This window comes from Callorhinchus milii, unplaced genomic scaffold (genome assembly GCF_018977255.1).
Source record: "Callorhinchus milii isolate IMCB2004 unplaced genomic scaffold, IMCB_Cmil_1.0 Scaffold4, whole genome shotgun sequence".
In the NCBI taxonomy this organism is placed as follows: domain Eukaryota; kingdom Metazoa; phylum Chordata; class Chondrichthyes; order Chimaeriformes; family Callorhinchidae; genus Callorhinchus; species Callorhinchus milii.
Window position 1 is genome coordinate 14,305,837 of NW_024704745.1, and position 19,982 is coordinate 14,325,818.

Below are 19,982 nucleotides of genomic sequence, written 5' to 3' on the forward strand. Positions count from 1 at the left end.
TCAAGAAAAAAAAACCAAAACATCAATAATTTGGTCACTCAATCCACGACTGTTTGTGGGACACTGCTGTGCGCAATTTGCTTCCGCTTTTCGCCCACAAATATACAGTTAATTCACTTTACAGTATTTTCTGTGAAGAGCTTTGAGTTGTCTTGAAGACGTGAAAAGTGCTATATCAAATGCAAGGACTATTATTATTATTATTATTATGACATATTGTATAAAGCAGTGCCACATTATGACACTGATCCTTCCTCACTGTATTTTACTCTCTGTAACATCTTCATTTCATCAAAAAGATTTTTTATGTGAAGTAAACAAACAAGTGAACAGAAAAGACAGCTGGGAAATGAGCAAATGGTTAGGAGAAATGTTTTCACACTCAGAATAATTAGGATATGGAATGCCCTGCCAGGAGTGGTGGTTGAGGCAGAATCCATATTGACCTTCAAGATGGAACCAGCCAAATAGCTTTAAAAAAATCAGGTTCAGGGGTGTGGGGAAAGGGTAGGTAAATAGGCCTGAAAGGATTGCTCTTGAGGGAGCCAGCACAGACTTGTTTTTAGGCCATCTCTGGTGCAAGTAAGCTGTCAAGTTTGTTTACACTAAATTAATTTCATTTCCAATCAATTGCATCCTGTAAAGTGCATGAAGACACTTACTTTGTACAAGAGGCACTGAATGTAATTTGCTGTTGTAATGGAAAGTAGGTCATTGGAGGACTAATGGGAGCTAAGCTCAAGCGGACCACACCTCAACATGCAGTAGAATCTTTAACATTAAAAACTTATGTTTAATTTTGTTTACAACTGCCCGCTTTGAGATGTTTCAGTGTCAATGATAAGACACTATAACAAATACAAGGATTTCTGGTATTACTAAAAGCTGAGACTTTGCATCAATAGCAAGGAACTAGTAAAGAAATGATTTAGATTGAATCTCAGACCAACAGTGTGAGAAACCTTTACAGAGCACAGTTAGGAATTGTTCAGGACATTTCCACAAAATTCCAATCCTCAGTATTAATACTGCAATTCTTCAAAGTGAATTTCTCTCATATAAATATAGTTCAGTACAATAATATGATTTTGTTCTCTGATTCGGAATGTGCTGTGAACATCCCATGCAAAACGTTTTTGTGTGTGTTGCAGTGGGGGCTGGGAGTTTGTGATAAATACAGCTCATGTTGGACTACATTGAGAGAAATACTCTTTAACAAACTGATGAAGTGGATTAATGGCTTCTTTTGTCTGAATGCTTTATTCTAAATCTGTTGCTGGCCCACTGCCAGTTCTTTGAAAAACTATGCTAAATTCCACATGGAAATGGTGTTCTCACTCAGTGAAAGCCTCTACTGTCAGTGTGTAGAAGGGCCTTCTTCATCCAGATCTCCCTTGTGATTGTGTGCTGCACAGAGTTCAGTGGCATTGAGAAGATTCCCTACGTATAATTTGTGGGTGCAGGGCAGAGTGTTTACTCACAGTATTTCCTTTCTGGGTGTATAATGTAATGTGGTCACATTAATACATGATGAGAAAATGTCTGTGTCTGTGCTTGTGTGTGGGAGGGCATGTTCTGAGAAATCTTGTGTTTCCCGGTGACACAATTAAGGTACACCTTCTACAAACAGCTATCATTTGTATAACTTACATATGGAGCACATCCCAGACATGTTTAAATGAATTGGGTTCTTCTGGAAACACATCTCAGCCCTAAGCGCAGAGCAGCTCTTCTTCTACTGCAATGGGAAAACAGTTCCGTTGCCCACAGTATCCATCCTTATAAATATTCTGAAAGGGGCACAAAGCTAGTGCTAATATTGGCTAATATTTCCCAGAATCTGTTCTAAAATTTACCATTGTGACTCTGAACCAGTGCGCACTTGTCCTACAGCCTTGGTGTATCAAAGTATTGTTCTGAGTTAACTTTATCCCATTTAGTATCAAGTATCTCTGTACAGTTTCTTTTCATATGTCTCTTTTCAATGTTGATCTCACCACTTGTTGAATGGTATCTAAATGTTGGTGGAGGACCATGGTTGTGGCAGAACATCAGATGACTTTGTTCCTGACCTTTTATCTTTGTCTCACTATATTTCTGTTTATTTGGTGGCGAGTTGAAAACAAATCCTGCTCATGTCCTCTTTGAAGAGTTTGCTGTAATGCATATGCTGGGCGATGGAGCGAAAAATGCGACATTTTATAACAGATTTGATGATAAGGTGTTCGATAATCACATGATTTAACATTTCACAAATTTCCGATCTTTGGCCTTCTTGCTTTCGCTTCAGAGGATCCGAGATTGTTTTTCAGACCTGGAAGCAGCATTTGAACTCTGCTGCTCATGATACTGACTGATTTAGGTTTAGATGCACTCAAACAACCTCCACTGTCAGAACGACAAAGAAAAATGGAGAATCCTCGAGTTCAATCATTATCTCAAGCTGTGGAGGGGGGGAACCACCCCCTTTTATCTCAGAAATCCTCAGGTCAATATAGTTGACGTGAGGATTTCCTCTGGATTTCATGGAATTGCTCCTCAGTATATAATAATCCTTGCATTTGATAATAATAAAATAATAATCCTTGCATTTGATAATAAAATAATAATCCTTGCATTTGATATAGCACTTTTCACGTCTTCCAGGTGTCTCAAAGTGCTTCACAGAATATACTGCAAAATGAATTGACTGTATATTTGTGGGCGAAACGCGGCAGCCAATTGCGCACAGCAGCGTCCCCACAAACAGTCGTGGGTTGAAGTGACCAATTTATTATTGTTTTTTTTCTTGAGGGATTATTATCAGGCTTGTGGAGTAAGGAAACTTGCCCAAGGTTGCGCCCTGCCGGGAATCTAACACAAGTCTCTCACTTGCAAGGCGAGTGCTCTAACCACTGAGCTACAGGACTCAACGCCTTATCATATCTCATATAAAGAATGAGTGTAAGGGAAAACAAGCCAAGTCACATTCAGGAAAGAAGCTTGGGAGATCTTCTTTTGGCAAACATTTACAAACCAACAAGCCAGGTGCTTGTGTTTAAAAAAGGATCTTTACCTTCAACTTGTTTTCGTAGTTTTCGAAGGCTTCGAGCACCATACAGACAGCCTCCATGGAGCGCTCCAACCTGCCGTCCACTCCATTGAAGCGGTACATGCTGCCAGACACGTCTACGACCAAGCGCAAGCGCTTTGGCTTCTCTTGTGGGCTACCAACCTGGAGCAACAGTACAAATTCATTCAATGTACCTGAGGCCAGATGAAGAAAACAGGGCACTGGCATTTGCATGACACCAAATCGTCTGAAAATATACAACTGCACATGATATATGTGTACGTTAAATATTGCTATATTTATTAAATATTCATGCTCGGTCCCGCACAGCTTCTCCCCACTTCCATAACGGTGCCTACTTTAGCCCTGACCTCTCCCCTCAGGCCACTACAACCCCAATCTATGCATTTATCATGTTCAGACTAGATTATGCCAACTCTCTGCTCGCCAGACTACTACTACTACAACAACAACAAAATTACTACCTGTTTGGATGGAGTTTGGTTATGAGTCAGAAGAGGAAATTGGTAACGAGCAGAGTGACTCCAGGGGTGGACCAAGCTGAGTAAAATAACTGCGGTTGAAAAGACTGTCTGATTTTGTGGCTGTTTTGGAAAGTGTTTACAACAACAATAACAACAAGATTACATTTGTATAGTGCGTCTTACGTCGGGAGGACTTCCCAAGGTGCTGGACAGAGTACAGCATTTCAGACCCGAGCTGGGGTTGGGGGGGGAGGCGAAGGGGGGTGGTCGATGGCATGGTTGAAGAGGAGGTTCTTGAGGCGGGACTTGAAGGAGGCTTAAGGAGGGGGCGAGGTGGAGTGACTGGGGGATGGAATTCCAGAGGTTAGGGGCAGAGTGGCTGAATGGTGGGGCGGGTGGGTCGGGGGACGTGGAGCAGGACAGTTGAGTTTAATTTATGCACAGTTTAAGTGATCATTTACTCCTTATGAATGAACGGACTGTAGTTTGTGTTGTCCGGAAGTACTTTTAATGTCTCTGTGCAAATAGCCCTACCCAGCGATGGGAAGTGTCTGCTGTGTTACTTTGTAAGAGCTCAGTGTGATGGGGATATTTCCATTGCATATCACTCTGCTGTCTGAATTGATATTGTTTCACTGCCAGTGGAACAAATGTGACCTGGGGGAGTACCAGTGGGTGATGTAATAACTATTGATGACTTGTTTCTCTCTCCATGTGGGAAGTGGCCAAGGGTAGCACTCATGGGGTTCCTTGTCAAATAAGTCATTTTTCTTTAAAAACTGTTCAGTTTTGCCTGGCGTTTCACTCGCAGTATGACTAGTTTCTTCAGGGCTTCAACTTCAAAGTTGCAAGGAACGCAATGATTTGGTGTAACACCAGGGGCCGGGCTGTCAGGCACAGAGGGGCAGGAGCTTTGAGCCTTGGTCTCCAAAGGAACTCACAGCAGAGCGGAGGGAGTAACACATCAAGTCAAAGAAACCAGACAGTAAATAGTGTTCACCACTAAAGAATGCAGTTAGCAGGAATAAACATGATCTAAGATTTTTTATATGAAATAAAATGTACAGGAACATATTTGACTGTTCCTTTTATCATGTCTTTTAACTGCCTCCTGGGATCATGAAAAGGGGAGAGTTTAAGTGGTTATAAATGCAGGAGGGTTATTAGTTCATGGAATGCCCTGCCAAAATCAGTGGTTGAAGCAGAATCAATAATAAACTTTTGAAAAGGAAAAACATAAAAGCCAAAATGTGGCACAAAATAGTGGTTCTTTCAGGCTCAGTCAATGATGGCTTCCTTCTAAAATAGTAACATTCTATATCTGACTCTGTTAAATTTCACTCTATCCTTTTTCTAGGGTGAAAGCTTCAGCTTTGCCACTAAGAGTCGTGACTTTACAGATGTGTGGGGAGAAAATCCACCTGGCTCTAGATTTACTCTGTTTAGTTGCGTTTCAGAACATCCAAAACTTAGCAAATTTTAATTGCAACCTTGATTTTGCAATAGATAAAACTGCTTAGCTTTCCACCGAGAGCAGTGTGGTTAGCTTCTTGCTGCTTCCGGTTGCGGCTCCTGTTAGCACCTCCACATCTCAGGCGCTGACAGCATCACCATCCATGGTTGCACACTCCACCTTGCTAAGCCAGTCCGGAACCTTGGCGTCTTGTTTGACCATCAACTATCCTTTCTACCCCACATCTGTGCCATGACCCGCTCTGCCTTCCCCCACCTCCGCAACATTGCCCGGCTTTGGCACTGTCTTACTTCACAGGCCGCCGAACCCTCATACATGATTTCATTGCATCGAGGCTTGACTATGCAAACTCCCTGCTTGTCGGCCTCCCCAACTCCTCCCTCCACAGGCTGTAGATTATCCAGAACTCTGCAGCCCGTGTCCTCTCCCGCACCAGGCTCTGTGACCCTATCACCCCCATCCTCGCCCGACTCCACTGGCTTCCCATCACTCAGAGGATACAGTTCAAGATCCTGGTCCTCACCTTCAAAGCCCTCCATGGTCTTGCTCCCACCTACCTCTGCAACCTCCTAACCCCCTCCCATCCTGTTCGCTCCCTCTGCTCAGCGGGATTTGGCCTGCTTCATATCCCCCGCCTTGCTTGCCCCACTATTGGCAGGCGGACCTTCTCCCACTCTGTCCTCACCCTCTGGAACTTCATCCTGCCTCGCCTCCTCCCTTGTCTCCTTCAAGACCCAACTTAAGACCCTCCTCTTCGACCGTGCTTTCAATCTCCCTGCTTCCCCCCCTGCCCTCCACCCTCCCTGATCCCGACCCCCAGGTCGGTTCCGAAACTCTGACTGTCCAGCACCTTGGGACGTCGTCCCGATGTGAAAGATGCAATACAAATGTAATTTTGTTGTTGTTGTTGTTATCCAGCTCTTACCTGTAGGGCTTTTGGTTTGCAGGTTTAATTGGAGCCAAATGGGAAGAATCTCTGCTCTCAGTTACTGGTCTGACCCTCCAAGTCATGCTGACAAGCTAGTTCTGGAGACTTGCTGGATTACCACAATCGCCAAGGAGGGTTGACTTGATTCCAGGTACGTCAACTTGGAGCCAGCTCAGGCCCAAGGAAGACCCTGCTTACCTTCTTTTCTCTCTCTCTCTCTCTCTCTCTCTCTCTCTCTTTCTCTCTCACACACACACCCCCACCCCGCCATACCAAGCTTGCAGCAAGCCAAATCACCAGTTAGAGGTCAGTGCCTGTCGTATTTGGGACTCTTGCCTGCACGAATTTGATTGACAACCAGAATTGGATACTCTTCAGGCCAGCTCATGGTGACAATGAATGGGAGAACAGCAGAATGTTGTGGCAGACGGCACAACACTCACCAAAGAATCAACTAGTCACTGAAGTGGGGCAGCCCGAAGAACACATTCTTCTCGGAAAAGCTGCAACTTTTTTCTCGGAAAGGTGCAAAATGAATCTAAGCACAAAACAATCTGGCAGATTGCTGCAACTTTTATTTGAACAGTTTCAAGTCACCTCCGCTCCGCCAGTCTACAAAGTGTAGCAACTAAAATTTGGGTTGATGTCTAAAGCTGATCTCCAGTTGGCGGCCAGCACTGCCGGGCTATTTCCCTGGAATGTATCCAGTGTGACAACCTGGAGCTGTGCCAGATCACCTTGGGGTGCGGAGGTGGGGTTGAAGTTACCGGTTTCAAAGCCAATGTATAAATTTCAATGAGTCAAAATTGGGTCAAAATTGAAGTATGTCTAAACGCATTCTTTTCCTTAAATATCGCTGGCAATAATTAAGGAACGGTGCAGAAAATGTTTTTTTTCAAGGATGTCTTCTCAAAAAGCTGTCAGCTGCCCAGGCCTAGAGGCCACGCAGAGGCCCAAGAGAGCAACATGATTATCCCCAGTGTTAGAGGAATGAGCCATGAGCAACTTTTAGACCAGCTAGGGCTCTTCAGTCTTGAAAGGAGAATTTCTCAGAGGGTAACTTATAGATGAATAGGAGATTTTCAATGGGAATGGGAGAAAAAAAAGGAAACCCAGAACAATGCTTTCAGATGTACCAAGTTGGCAGAACAAAAAGACCGGGTTTAAAGCTGTAGGCAATTTCAGGACATACACCAGGATGTGTTTTTATTACTTGATTGAATCTAAGGCACATCTTGATTTGGGGATTTTGGTAATGAAAAAACACTGCCTTAGATTTGAGTAAATGGATTGCTTAGATTTTTTCTTTTGAGCAGCTTTTTCAACATTATGATATCTGCCATATTATTCAACTGGTGTCAGAAATATAACCAGGAACAGTTGGGAAAGATGAATGCTTGGGCTCCATGATTCTCCAGCTTTCACACGGACAGTTTTTCCTCTTTCCTCCCTCTTTCTCTCCGACAATATTTTGCTAATACTCACTTCAGGCTCCAGCTCTCCCCGACGTTTATAAATCGCTTTTTCGCCTGTCAGCCCATCGATTATTTTGGTGTCGTCCAGCTCCCCGATAGCCTGGTTTCTGAGCCACTGCCGCTCTTTGCCTTTTGCCTGTGAACGTGCACACAACGGACTTTCAGTATCATGCTGAGGTGCTTCATAGTGATGATAATAATAATCTTTACGTTTGATGGTGCTACACCAAACGTAAGGATTATTAATATTGATTTAGAGCTTTTCACAGTGAGAGGATGTCTCAAAGTGCACATAGGATTAAGTTACTTTTTGTGGGGAAATGTGGCAGCCAATATACCCACAGCAAAGTTCTACAAACAGCCATGAAGTGATGAAGTGAATGACCAATTCAGGCTGAATCACTCAGTTTAGTCGGATTGAAATCGACAGTTTTGATAAATCAGTAGATTCGGCTTGAAGTAAACGTTCACATTTTTTGTGAAAAGCAATAACTTAATTCAGATATTATAAACGCACAATAATATGGATGCAATTTTTATTATAAACTAACCAAGCAGAATTTCAGATAATTCTAGGAAATGTGTGGATACAACACAAAGATGAAAAATATTCAGAGGAGGTGTAGAGTGGGGAGGGCTTGTGAGCTAGTCACCACTTCCCTCTCAGTGATAAAGGAGCCTCACCCACAGCTGCATCTGGTGTCAGATTGTTGGTTGCTGTTTGTCAGTCTGCCTTGGTCTGTAGCTCTCTTGAGTCAGAAGATGTGGGTTTACAGTTCCAAATCAGGAATTCAAACTCATAGTCCAGGCTGACACTCTCAAATGCGGTGCTGGGGGTGTGCATTGTGCCTGTTCAGGTCGATGTTAAAGATTGCATGGGCACTATTTGACAAGAGAAAGAAAATTTTCCCGGGTCCCGGTCAACAATTCCCCCCAAATAAAATTGGTCATTCACTTCATAGCTGTTTGCGGGACATTGTGTGCAAATCGGCTGCTGTATTTGCCTACAATATGCAGTCATCCCAATTTGCTGCATATCCTTTGAAGTGCTTTTGAGACATCCACCTGATGTGAAAAGTGCTCTATCAAATACTGTTGTTATCAATGCAATCTGAATAGAATAAATTCTACTTCAATGAGCACCTTAGTGTAGATTAGTAACATTTCTTTATAGATATATGCCAAGGAGGCAAAAAATATCTTGAACCTTTTATTGCATATTGTAGTGAAAGTTGTGCATCAGCTACCATTATTGCTGCATTGGCCCACACTTTTACTCACTAATTCAACCTTTCACAAAAACATCAAAACATATGGATACCCTTTTATGTTGAGCAGAATCCATGGACCATTGTGGCAGTGAAGTCCTGCCAGAAAAGGTCAAAGAACATTGTTGGCAAGAAATATTTCTGATGAAATTGATGTTTCTGTATTTTAACAGTAGATAAGCAATGTTAAAGTTATTCAATTCAAAAAAGGCAGATTACACGGCATCCAGTGGTGCGTGATTTTATAACTTAAAAGGATGTGGTGCTTTACAAGTTTGTTTTCTTCCTCTAACTCTACAATTAAGTAAAAAATTCAAAGATACTGCAGTCCATGTAATGCAAGTGATATGAAATTCCTATCTAGCCAAATTTTTACCTGCACTTAATCTGTCCATAAACAGACTTTTCTAATAGAGCCCAGATCAAAGACATTCTCTTAACATACATTCACAGCTTGTAATAGTAAATCAAAGTGGAACAATGTTAGTCACTCTAAGGTTTAACACTGACTTCTGAAGTCAGGTCGTGGCATATGCATTCAAACAAGATTTCTTCTGAATCTCATTTCCTTCCCTCCTCACTCTGGGTTACTACTTCAGCTGGGTTTGCAAGCAAGTCAAGACTGTGCTCCTATCCAGGATGATAGATCTGCTTTTCGAAGGGGTAGACAGATGAGTTCATTTTAAATTTTAAAGTCAATTTACTTTACAGTATATTCTATGATGTGCTTTGAGATGTCTCGAAGACGTAATAAGGCAATATTTCAAATGCAAGGATTATTAGTATATTATTATTTTTCTTAGTATTTCCCTCTTTCCACTTTCTTTCACAATTTGTGGGGACTGGAGATTGGGTTAGTCCTGGTGTATATCTGAGAGTCAGGATTTGACTAGTTGATGAGAGGTGAGATTTATTTTACCCAGGAAGTTAGAAAGTGGATTGTTTGAACATAAATGGTCAATGAAGTTGATTTGATAACATTTAAAAAGGAACTGGATTAATCCTTGATGAATAGTAATATAAAAGGATATGGGGAGGAACAAAATTAGAGAAGATGGTTCCAGTGTGGATGAGTAGCTCATATGAATTTGAATCAACGCTCTTGTGGGTAGTCCCATTACCATAATGAAACGGAAGAGACTAGTTTGAGTCGCACGTTAGCTAGTGGTAAGCATTCCTAGTGTATGGTGCAGGACTAGCCTGGAAACCCACCCAAGGTAACCTGTAGGCATTAATGCAACAAGGGCAACTCAACTCAAAGTTACTGGATGGTCTGCGTGAGGTTTGTGAAGTTCAGGTATCTGGTGATCTTCAAACGTATTAGCATTATGATGGGAGAAATAGTAACAGATTTTTTACAGGTTGTAAGTCAGTAATTAGAGGTAACAAAATTCGAGATAATTATAGAAAAAGAATTAGAGGAGGTTAGAATACAATTCTTTAGGTGGAGGTGGTGCACATGTGGTTTCCTTTGCCACAAACCATAGTAGATGCAGAGTTCACAGATTCTTTTTAAAATGGAATTAGATGCTCGACGAGGAGAAATATTAAAGGGTAATTGGGTGTGAGCAAGAGAATGGGATTAGATTGGCTCATGTGGAGAAAAACACCAGCGAAGTCTAAATGATCTGTTTCTGGGCTGTAACACTGTATAATTCTAGTATTGGTTAGTGACCACAACTTGGTCAAATGAAGACCATTACATGGGCTGGGATTTAAAAATGCTAAACCCTCAGCAGTGTTACACGTTTGAGCCTAATCTCCCGATTGTCCCTGGATTTAAATGTGCCACCTGCCCATGTGTTGTGTCTTGCTGCTCATGATCAGAGAAAAAAATAAACCGCCTGCAGTTTGTAGTCTGTCATTATTAGCACTGTGGTGATGTATAGCAGCAGAAAAACAATGTAAACAAGGACAGAAGCACCAGTGTGTTTACACGACTGCAGGATTTGTTATGCTGTTCTCCCCATTGAGGACTCAGTGCACCTGACAGCAGCAGCACTCAGGCATCAGATAAAGTAGGCTTGAAGAACAAGGCGAAGTTATGTAAGAGAAATGTGATACCCAGCCTCTGGGAAAAGAATATTCCGATTCTTACCAGGGAGTGATCTAATGTGATGGGACTTGAGATGCGATCGGAAATAATGAAGGGTTTGCTTTCCTATTTTATCACAAGAAATTGAGTGTCAGAGTGGTCCTGTCAAAAGGAGAAGGATAGTGACCATGCTGGGAGATGACAGCATAATTGTTAAGTGTGGTGGCTCCGTCCACTATGCTCCCAGCTGCTCCCAGCTGGTGGTCTTGAATGCCTAAGGGTAGCTTTTGTTGAACAAATGCCTCTCATCACTGGGGTTGGGCGAACATCAAATATTGTGCTATTATTTTATTTACCTCCTCAGCTTCTATGCTCGCACTCTGCAATTACCCAGCATATGTATTTAACTGTGTGATTCTTACCCACTCGTCCAGTTTTAGGTGTTTTGATCTCAGCAAATCTGGGGATTTCACTTTCACGATAATTTTCCAAAGTATTTTAAAGTTTTCTTTTTTACACATACAGTATCACATCATCAACTTACTCTGGTACAGTTCCTTTCACATACAAACTATCTATGTGCTGTACAGAATGAGAATAATTAGAAAATAATTCCCTTCTCAAAAGAGAATTAGACAAAATATATTGAAAGAATATAAATGAGTGGAGCTAAATTAATACAGGTGTCAGCCTGGTTCAGTTGGTAGCACTCTTGCCTCTGAGTTGTGGGTTCAAGCCCCACACTGGGACATGGAATTCATTTAGTCTAAGCTGACACTTGAATTCAGTGCTGGTGTACTACATTGCTGAGGTGCTGTCCTTTGGATGAGACATCAAACCAAGGTCCTGTCTGCCTGTTCAGGCGGACGTTAAAGATCCCATGGCACTATTCGAAAAGCGAAGAGAGTTTCTCCTGGTGTCCTGGATAACAATCCCCCAAATAAAATTGGTTACTCTCTTCATGGATGCTTATGGTGTGTTCACTCAAAAACACAGTCACTTCACTTTACAGTGTATCCTATGAAGGGCTTTTGGGCGTCCTCCTGACATGAAAGGCACCATATCAAATATAAGGATTATTAACAAATAACTTTCAAAAACGCTGGCACAGGTACGATGGACCAAATGTCTTCCTTTTGTGCTGCACGTTTTATGAAATGAAGTGGATGTTCGGTAGATTAACATATCAGCTAATGTGCACCCCAAAACATCCTATAAAACAATGAGATGATTAGCCAATTGATTTGAATTTGAGTGAGGAGAAACATATGGAAAAACCTCAACGTTAACCTTGAATTATTACCCTTAATGGAGAATCTGTAAATGACAGAGGCCCTCACGTAATGTTCAGAAGATGAGCACACTTCGCAGACTTGTTAAATCCGACCCGGGCTGGACTAGATGTACTGTGCTCAGTCAAGATATCTTCTTGTAAAATTTAAGACCACAGTATTTTGTTGCTTAAATTGTATTTGAAGAGCAACGGACTCATTGACTCTTCTCTGGTAAGGGCAAACACGGAAACCCTTACTATGGTTCTCCGCACCCTCACCCCACTCCCCCCATCGATCTTCCAAAAATACCTGCCCTTCCTCCTTCGATTTCAGGATGAAATTTGTCAGATCAAAAGCCTTAACATTATTACGAAATTGCTGGTCTCCACGAACAGCCATGAGCATTTGCCCCCCAGAAAATGAATCGGACAATGAAATGCTTGTGAGAGAAGCACTTTTGAGGTGTTTTAATGTGATAAGGGCACTATAAAAATGTAAGGTCATTCATTCTAACTCTCCTGTAACTGACTGACTAACTGTGCTCCAGGTGAGCTCAAACATACCTGCAACGTGTCGAGGATGACTCGTAGGGACTGAACCTGCCGTCGCACAGCGCCTGAAAATGTCTCATAATGGGCAGCATCGTACTCGCTCATGTGGATTTCCTTCAATCTGTAGACACAGCAAAGCAGGGTATAAAGACTCGGAGAAAGTCCGGTGTTGGGTTACCCAAAACGGTGCAAGGTCCACCTACGCTTTATTGCTGAAGCTCTCTCTCTGCCAAATGAATAGCACAAGTCCACTAGAATCACGTTGGAGTCTGTCCTCACACTGGAGACTGCTCCTCACACGCTGAGGTAAGCCATTGAGAGTACATTATCCCATTGGAGGAGGTGGTTTCAGAACTAGGTCAATTCGCCTGACCCTTCCTGCTGCATAAACACAGTGGGAGGAGAGGGAAGGGGAGTAGGATATGGATTTGGGGCGAAGTTCTCAGGAAATCTGACGAACGATACAACAAAAGTTCTTAATGTTAAGAGTTTCTTATGATAAAAATTGTAGCCACGCAAAGCTCTAATGAAATAGGAAGGATCAGCAAGTAACATGGTGTATACAATTCACTTTTACAATAGTGTGTGAAGCCCACATTTGCTTTTCTCATACTTAAAAATCTGCCACAATGTGCTGTGTGTTTTCTATTTACTGTTGTTCTTATTAACTCTTACTAAGTGTTGCTTTGTTCCTTCATTATTCAGTCACTGTTTTCAGTATTGCAGGCCGTAGCATTACTCCAGTCACTCAGACAGAACTTGTACACGTGGGTGAAATCCCCTGGTGTAAAATTTAAGATTGTGCGGAATGGCAAAAAAAGTCTTAAATTCAGTCTGAATGTGGAAGCTGTTTTTCCTCAAAATTCTTAAACAGAAACTGCTTGTACAGCAGGATTGACTTTAAGAACTTTCTACAAGTCTGGCAAATATTAAACTTTGAGACAAAATGGTCTTGCACGCCAAGTCAAGGTGGTCTTTTGGGGTCTCATATTAAACTTGAAACACGGCGTTAGACAAAACACGCGTTTAATGGTTTCAGCCTTAAAATCTCTGACGATATGAAAACAACTATGACTCATAATCAAGTTAAGACTGAGGCGTTTCTCTTAACATGGAGGTCACTGAGAATGACTGCTCCAGGTCTATTGCTCCATGCCTTCCTTCAGTGATTTGCTGAGCTGTAAAGGTTAGAGGAGTTGTGAGAACACAGTGAAAACTATTCTCGTGTTTATGGGCTAGGTGCAGAATTCAATCACGTGACTCCTCAGTCTGAGAAAGGAAACAGTGACTGCCTTGATTTCAGCACAAGTAACAAACTCTGAAGGGCCTTTTCATCCACCAGACTTGGAATGGGCTGTGCTTATACTTTCCAAATCCCTCAGTGCTCCTGGATTCCTCTTTGTATTCCAATAGAGTTGTGAATTTTTGTCAGATGTTTAACATTAGTCAGTATTTTTCTGGGGATTTGAATGTTTGCTTTGCTCTGAATTCAGCACAGACCCCAGAACACTAAACAGCACAAAAATCTTAGGTATAGTTTAACTGGAGAAAACTCATAAGCTGAACAAAGTGTTGACACGGGCAGGAAATTGGATTTTTTTAGAACTTGGAACAGAAAAGAGCTTTTTTGTCCATTTCTACTGTTAACATTCCCAGTTTTGATGATACCCGGTATTAAAAACTTGTAAAAATCCACACTCAAAAGCCATTACAACTGTCTTGTCTGCATTTATGGCAATAATTCCATTGCAGTGAGCCAGTTCTCTTCTCCCCCTCTCCCTGCCAGGATCTATCCCCAGATGTGGGGGCAGGTGACTAATTCCTCTATTAAAGTGGTTTCTGTAACCAAGTACAGGGAGGTGCGCTGTAGTGACCCAGAATGTCAGAAACTATCTATCCCGCCTTCTCCACCGGGAACCATGCTTCCATTGGACAAATTTGGAAAATCATGGAAGTGACGCCACTATTCCATGACACACAGCGCCGCTACCTCGGCTCAATGTATGACTGGATCTCGATCACCGTTTTACTGTCATATATTCCAGGTCAATCACCACAAGCTATCTGTACACCGGTCGTGGTGACTATCAGCACAGAGATTCAAGGAATACAACTGACTAGAAAAATGGATTGAACTATTCCAGAAACTGCAAATAGGAATGGTTGGTCACAAAACAATCGCAAAAGAACCAGAGGGGAAATAAGGAGAATTCTTTTTTACACAGCGAGTACACTCTGGAATGCACTGCATGAAAGGGTGGTGGTAGCAGATTCAATAATAACTTTCAAAAGGGAATGGGATATATACTTGAAAGGAAAATATTTGCAAAGCTATGGGGAAAGAGTGGGAGGGTGGGACTGATTGGATTGCTCTTTCAAAGAGCCAGCACAGATATGATGGGCCGAATGGCATCCTTCTATGCTGTGGGATTCTATGATTCCATGACTGGTTCAGGACTGTCTGGATGTTGGAGTCGTCTCCTCCAATTCCCCCACACGCCTGCAAGTTTCTCCTCAAACTATCCAGTTTCCCACAGGGAGAGAGGGCAGTTAAAAGGAGGAAAAGTTACTGTTGAGTGCTCCTGACCGCCTCCTGGTAGCTGGTTTCACGTCAACAAAGTTGAAGCCTGGGGGTACAAGATGTCTTTCCTTTCTCCATGCCCAGAATATGTCCCAGGAAAAAGTAAATAAACAGAGGAAACAAGATCAATTAAAATAGGCATCAAAATAAATGAATGTTTAACAGGAAACCAAAATGCTCGCTAAAGAACTTAAGTACCACAGGAAGTGATGCAATAAACTTTCTAAAGGAAAGCCAAATGTCCCGTCTTAAAGTCTGTACTCTCAGCTCTCGTGGAACTAAACACAATGCAACAACAGAATTAAGTGACTTCTATCAGTTCACAACTATTAGAGAAGATGGACATCCATTGGTTTTCATAGCTGGTCGACAGCCATTTGTCCTTGTGTTTTAATGAACTTAACAGAATCGTAAGGGCGGACACACATGTATTACCCAGACAGGGAGGGACAGGATACAAACCTCTGTTTGAACGCTTTCTCGCCCATCTCCCTCGCAGCTCTCTTCACATCTTCCGGCACAGCGTCTTTTTCGGCCTGAGACACCTGGTACACCTTATGTCCTGCATCCAGTCGATAGGGTCCACCTTTCCCACCCAGCCCCGCAGTATCTCTCCCACCTGAGTAGGGAGGTGGGGGGAAACATTTATTTTAAAAAAACAAAGTGACAGCTTCATAAGAACATAAGAATTGCTGGATGAAAGAAGACCAAGGTCCATTCAGTTCGCAATTCCACCATCCTGGCGTTCGTATACACATGTCATGTCCCAAACTATATACGGTATCTTTCATGTTCTTACCCATCCAGTTTATATGGTGGTATTTGAATTTATAACGAGAAGGACAGAACCATGGCTTAATAAGCAATGCAGAAACCAGGTGCACAATTTCTCATCTTTGCCCAGATTATCAGATTTCAGTGCTGCTGAATCAGCCAAAGCTGAGAAATGTGCCTGTACATGCATTGCCACATCCTTCTGCTATAAATGGTTGATAATGGGACATATGCTAAGTAGTAGAACTCAAGTTACTTTCTTACATTTTTTCCCAGCTTCAAGCATTTGCATAGATTTACATAGAGCCCTGTGCAGCACGCAAACAGCCCATTTGTCCCATGAGTCGGTGCCAGTGCTTATACTCCATTGAGTTTACGCCCTTACTCCTTACTCCCTCCCAAACCCTTCTCTTCTCCCTCATGTATAGTGTATAATATTTAAGAATATAGAAATATTTTACTTGATTGCAACTATTTTAAAAAAATGAAGCAGCCCACACCAGGGTGGGTCTATCACAGGGAATACTGCTGCAAAATAGATTGTTTTAGAATTACATAGAACGTTACAGCACAGAAACAGACCATCATGGCCAACTACTGGTATTTACACTCAAAGTCTCCACCTCTGCTAATCCCCCCTCCATTACCCCTGTATTTCCTGTATGGATTTGTCATGGACTTCCCAAGACTGAGCCCTCAATCTTGGCTTTGCTGTTGGGGAAGCGCAAGGTTCTTGCTGCAGGAAGGGAGGGAAGATCAACTGCAAATCAACCTGGACGTTTAAAAAGGGAATTAGATGAGCATGTGTGATAAGGAAAAGAAAGAACAGGGATCGGGTTAAGGAAAGGCCGCTTTTTGTATGAGCAAACACTGACCCTAATATGAACTGAATGGCATCCGTAGGTTTCTATAGGGGCCCAAAACACACAAATCCTATTGGAAGGATCCCAAACACATGTGTCATGTGGCAACGGTATCACAATCAAGTACTTCCCAGCAAATGGATCACATCCAGAATTTTCCGCAAGTGGACACACATACACACACACACACACCACACACACACTTACTACACTTATGAAAGACTAGAATATAAGGAGGTACAGAATAGGAATAGGCCAGTTCGTCCGCAGATCAATCATTGTGACTTGAACCTGTTTGGACTTGGCTACTCCTCAATTTTTAGAGTTATTTTAACTGAGTTAAAACAAAGATGACTGTCACATTATTGAAAGACAACCACAACTTACTAACCCACTGCAAATCAATTTGTATCATACAAACCCAAATGTTTTGATAACCGACATTTACTTTCTGACTGTATCCCTCTTGGAGTAAGAAAGGGGCCAGTCTGTGCAAATTAAAGAAAGCTGTATAAATAGTAGGGGCTTTCCTCCAAAAACAAGGCATTCCAGACACACCGATGGTATGGAGTTGATTACAGAAGATCAAAGTGTCATTCAATTAATGATTGCTATGGTGCAGTCGATAAAATGACAGGGATTACAGCTCCTTTAGAATAATTGACGCCACGTGTGCATTTTATAGTTCAGTGCAGATCATTAATTTCCCAATCTTTTACTTTTGAAATTGACAGTTTATGAACACGCCTTTGTAAAACAATCTGCGTAATTACTGCTTAACCTTGAAAATAAAGTTCAATCGGCTGTTTTCTAGTAAGATATTCCCTTCGCTCTCTGAATGCAGTCTGAACTCCACATACCAATTGATTAGCTCCAGTCACCTAAGAGGTACTTCACCAGCACTCACCCCTGTTCTGATCATTTAACAACCCAGTCCCACATGGACTGTGGATCTCCTTCACTTCTGTACATCTCAAACTATTTGGGAAATGCTTTGACTGTTGTCCCAACCGGTCAGGATGGTTGTCTGATTTTTAAACACGGTTGTGATGCAATTTCAGCACCTTGGGACGTCCACCCAACATAAGGCATTGTGTAAATGCAATTTGTTGTGGTGGTTGACGACAGAAATTAATTATGTTATACATTTTATATAACATTAGGTTTCTAGGGGCTCAGTACGCTGAATCGTTAAAAAAAGGCAAAATACTGCAGACGCTGGAAATCTGAAATAAAAACAGAAGTCACTGGGAACACTCAATAAGTCAGGCAGCATCTATGGAGAGAGAGGAAAGTGAGTTAATGTTCAGGTTAATGACCTTTCGTCAGAAATGACAAGAGTTCTGACAAATGGTCATCGACCTGAGACATTAACTCACTTTCCTTTCTCCATAGATGCTCCCTGACAGCGACTTCTGTTTTGAAATTGTGAATTGTAACTTCTGAAATTTTAGAGCTTTCAAAGGGGGTAACTTACTGCTAAGGAATACTAATACTGAGCAATGCTAGAAGAATTATATGCAGATTGTATGACGTGACCAAGATACACAAAATCTAAGACATAATTAATTTTGATATATTATTAGATAATTAGTATGTATTTATTGTGTATTTATCACACAGATTATGCTGCCTCCAAACTTTTGATGTATATCTGCTCCCTTGATGGCTCGGTGAGTTTCTCCAGTGAGACATATTAATCTGGAAAGTTCTATGTTTGATTTTTCCGGGTACAATCTCATTGCGATTGCAATAAAGGTGTAAATAAAACAGAGAAAAATTACCCACTGCTGATCCCTGCTGTAGTGTCAACATTTGGTGAGGATGGGGCCAGGATTAATTGCAATGATGCCCCGTAGTAGAATAGCCTCCTGTCACTCTGTCCAGGAGTCACTGAGTTGGTGGGATGTTTTGAGGATGGTGGGGAGGAGGTTTGGCAGAAACTTAGCAAATCTACTCAATTTTGAATCAGAGAAAGTCCATCAACTCCTTGCAGTTAGAATTGAGCAGGTGGTGGTTGGTGGTTGAAATGCCTAGGGTTATCTTTGACCTCCAGGATGATCCATCCTGAAGTAAAAGCAAATTTGGTTGAAGCAAGGGGCGCAAAAGTAAACTGTGGTAGGGTTACCAGACTGTGAGGTCAAATTTAAGCCACGTGCATTCAGCAGCATGGGTTTTGGACTTTAGGAAATGGAAGTGGCTGTTGTACGGGGGAATTGAGGGGTTCAGAGGTGGTTGAGGATGACAGTGAGGGAATTGTGTGTAAGGTCAAGGTAAGCAGAGGGCCAGGAGTTTAGAGGACTCGAGGGCAGTTATGCAGATGTAGGAAGGGGTGGGTAATATTTTTTTTGACAAAGATGGTGATTAATCAAATAATCTGGAAACATACCCAGGGGCTCATCACGTTGCTTGCAAAGCACAGAGCCCTACGGTTAACTTCTCCCTCAACACATACTGAAACATACTGAAATACTTTAATCAGAAGACCAGGCTGTACTCAGACTGTGGATCCCTCATAATCAGACGTTGATTAACAAAAATGGGTCTGGAAAGCATAGCAGATGGATGACATCACCTTTCGAAACCCGAGACTATTGATGATCTCAGGGTTGGTAACAACTGTCAAATCTTTCATTTTATTTTAAATTCCTCTGCAGTTGGGCCCATCTCATGTTGATCCCAAAGACTTGTTAAAAAAACAGATAAAAACCGCAGTGTTGAGGCTTTTTGGGTTGTTTCCAAGTGCACTATCAATCACTGCTGGAAAGCCTGGAGATCATTCAGCAGAAGCTGAGCGCTAAACTACCTGGACGTACATTACTTTAGGTCATTCAATCGACTTAAGCTGACTTATTGCTTTAATAGTGTATAGTGCCATTACCCAAACTCTCTCATATAAGAGAGACTGGCACAGTTAGTACAACAACTGCAGAGTCCTGTGGAGTCCTGTAGCTCAGTGATTAGAGCGCTCGTCTTGCAAGTGAGAGACCTGGATTCGCCTCCCGACAGGCGAAATGTTGGACAAGTTTCCTTACTCCACACGCCTCTGTTTAGCTAGCAGTAAATAGCAACCTGGTTGTTAGTCGATTGGCGGATCACTTTCGGGGGTAATAATCCCTTCCAAAAAAAATAATAAATTGGTCACACAATCCACGAATGTTTGTGGGACACTGCTGTGCGCAAAAGGCTGCTGCATTTCGCCCACAAAAGATACATTCAATT

At 42.0% G+C, this 19,982-nt stretch overlaps 1 protein-coding gene across 1 annotated transcript in view; it reads right to left on the reverse strand.

Annotated features, from left to right (window-relative positions):
• vwa8 (von Willebrand factor A domain containing 8) overlaps positions 1-19,982 on the reverse strand; it is a 135,041-nt gene that overhangs the window by 5,212 nt on the left and 109,847 nt on the right. Inside the window, exons 40-43 of the mRNA XM_042334046.1 lie at positions 15,586-15,742; positions 12,555-12,663; positions 7,425-7,550; positions 3,056-3,214 (exon numbers count right to left, since the gene is read on the reverse strand). Coding sequence (XP_042189980.1) covers positions 3,056-3,214; positions 7,425-7,550; positions 12,555-12,663; positions 15,586-15,742 — 551 coding nt within the window. The remainder of the gene's footprint in view (positions 1-3,055; positions 3,215-7,424; positions 7,551-12,554; positions 12,664-15,585; positions 15,743-19,982) is intronic.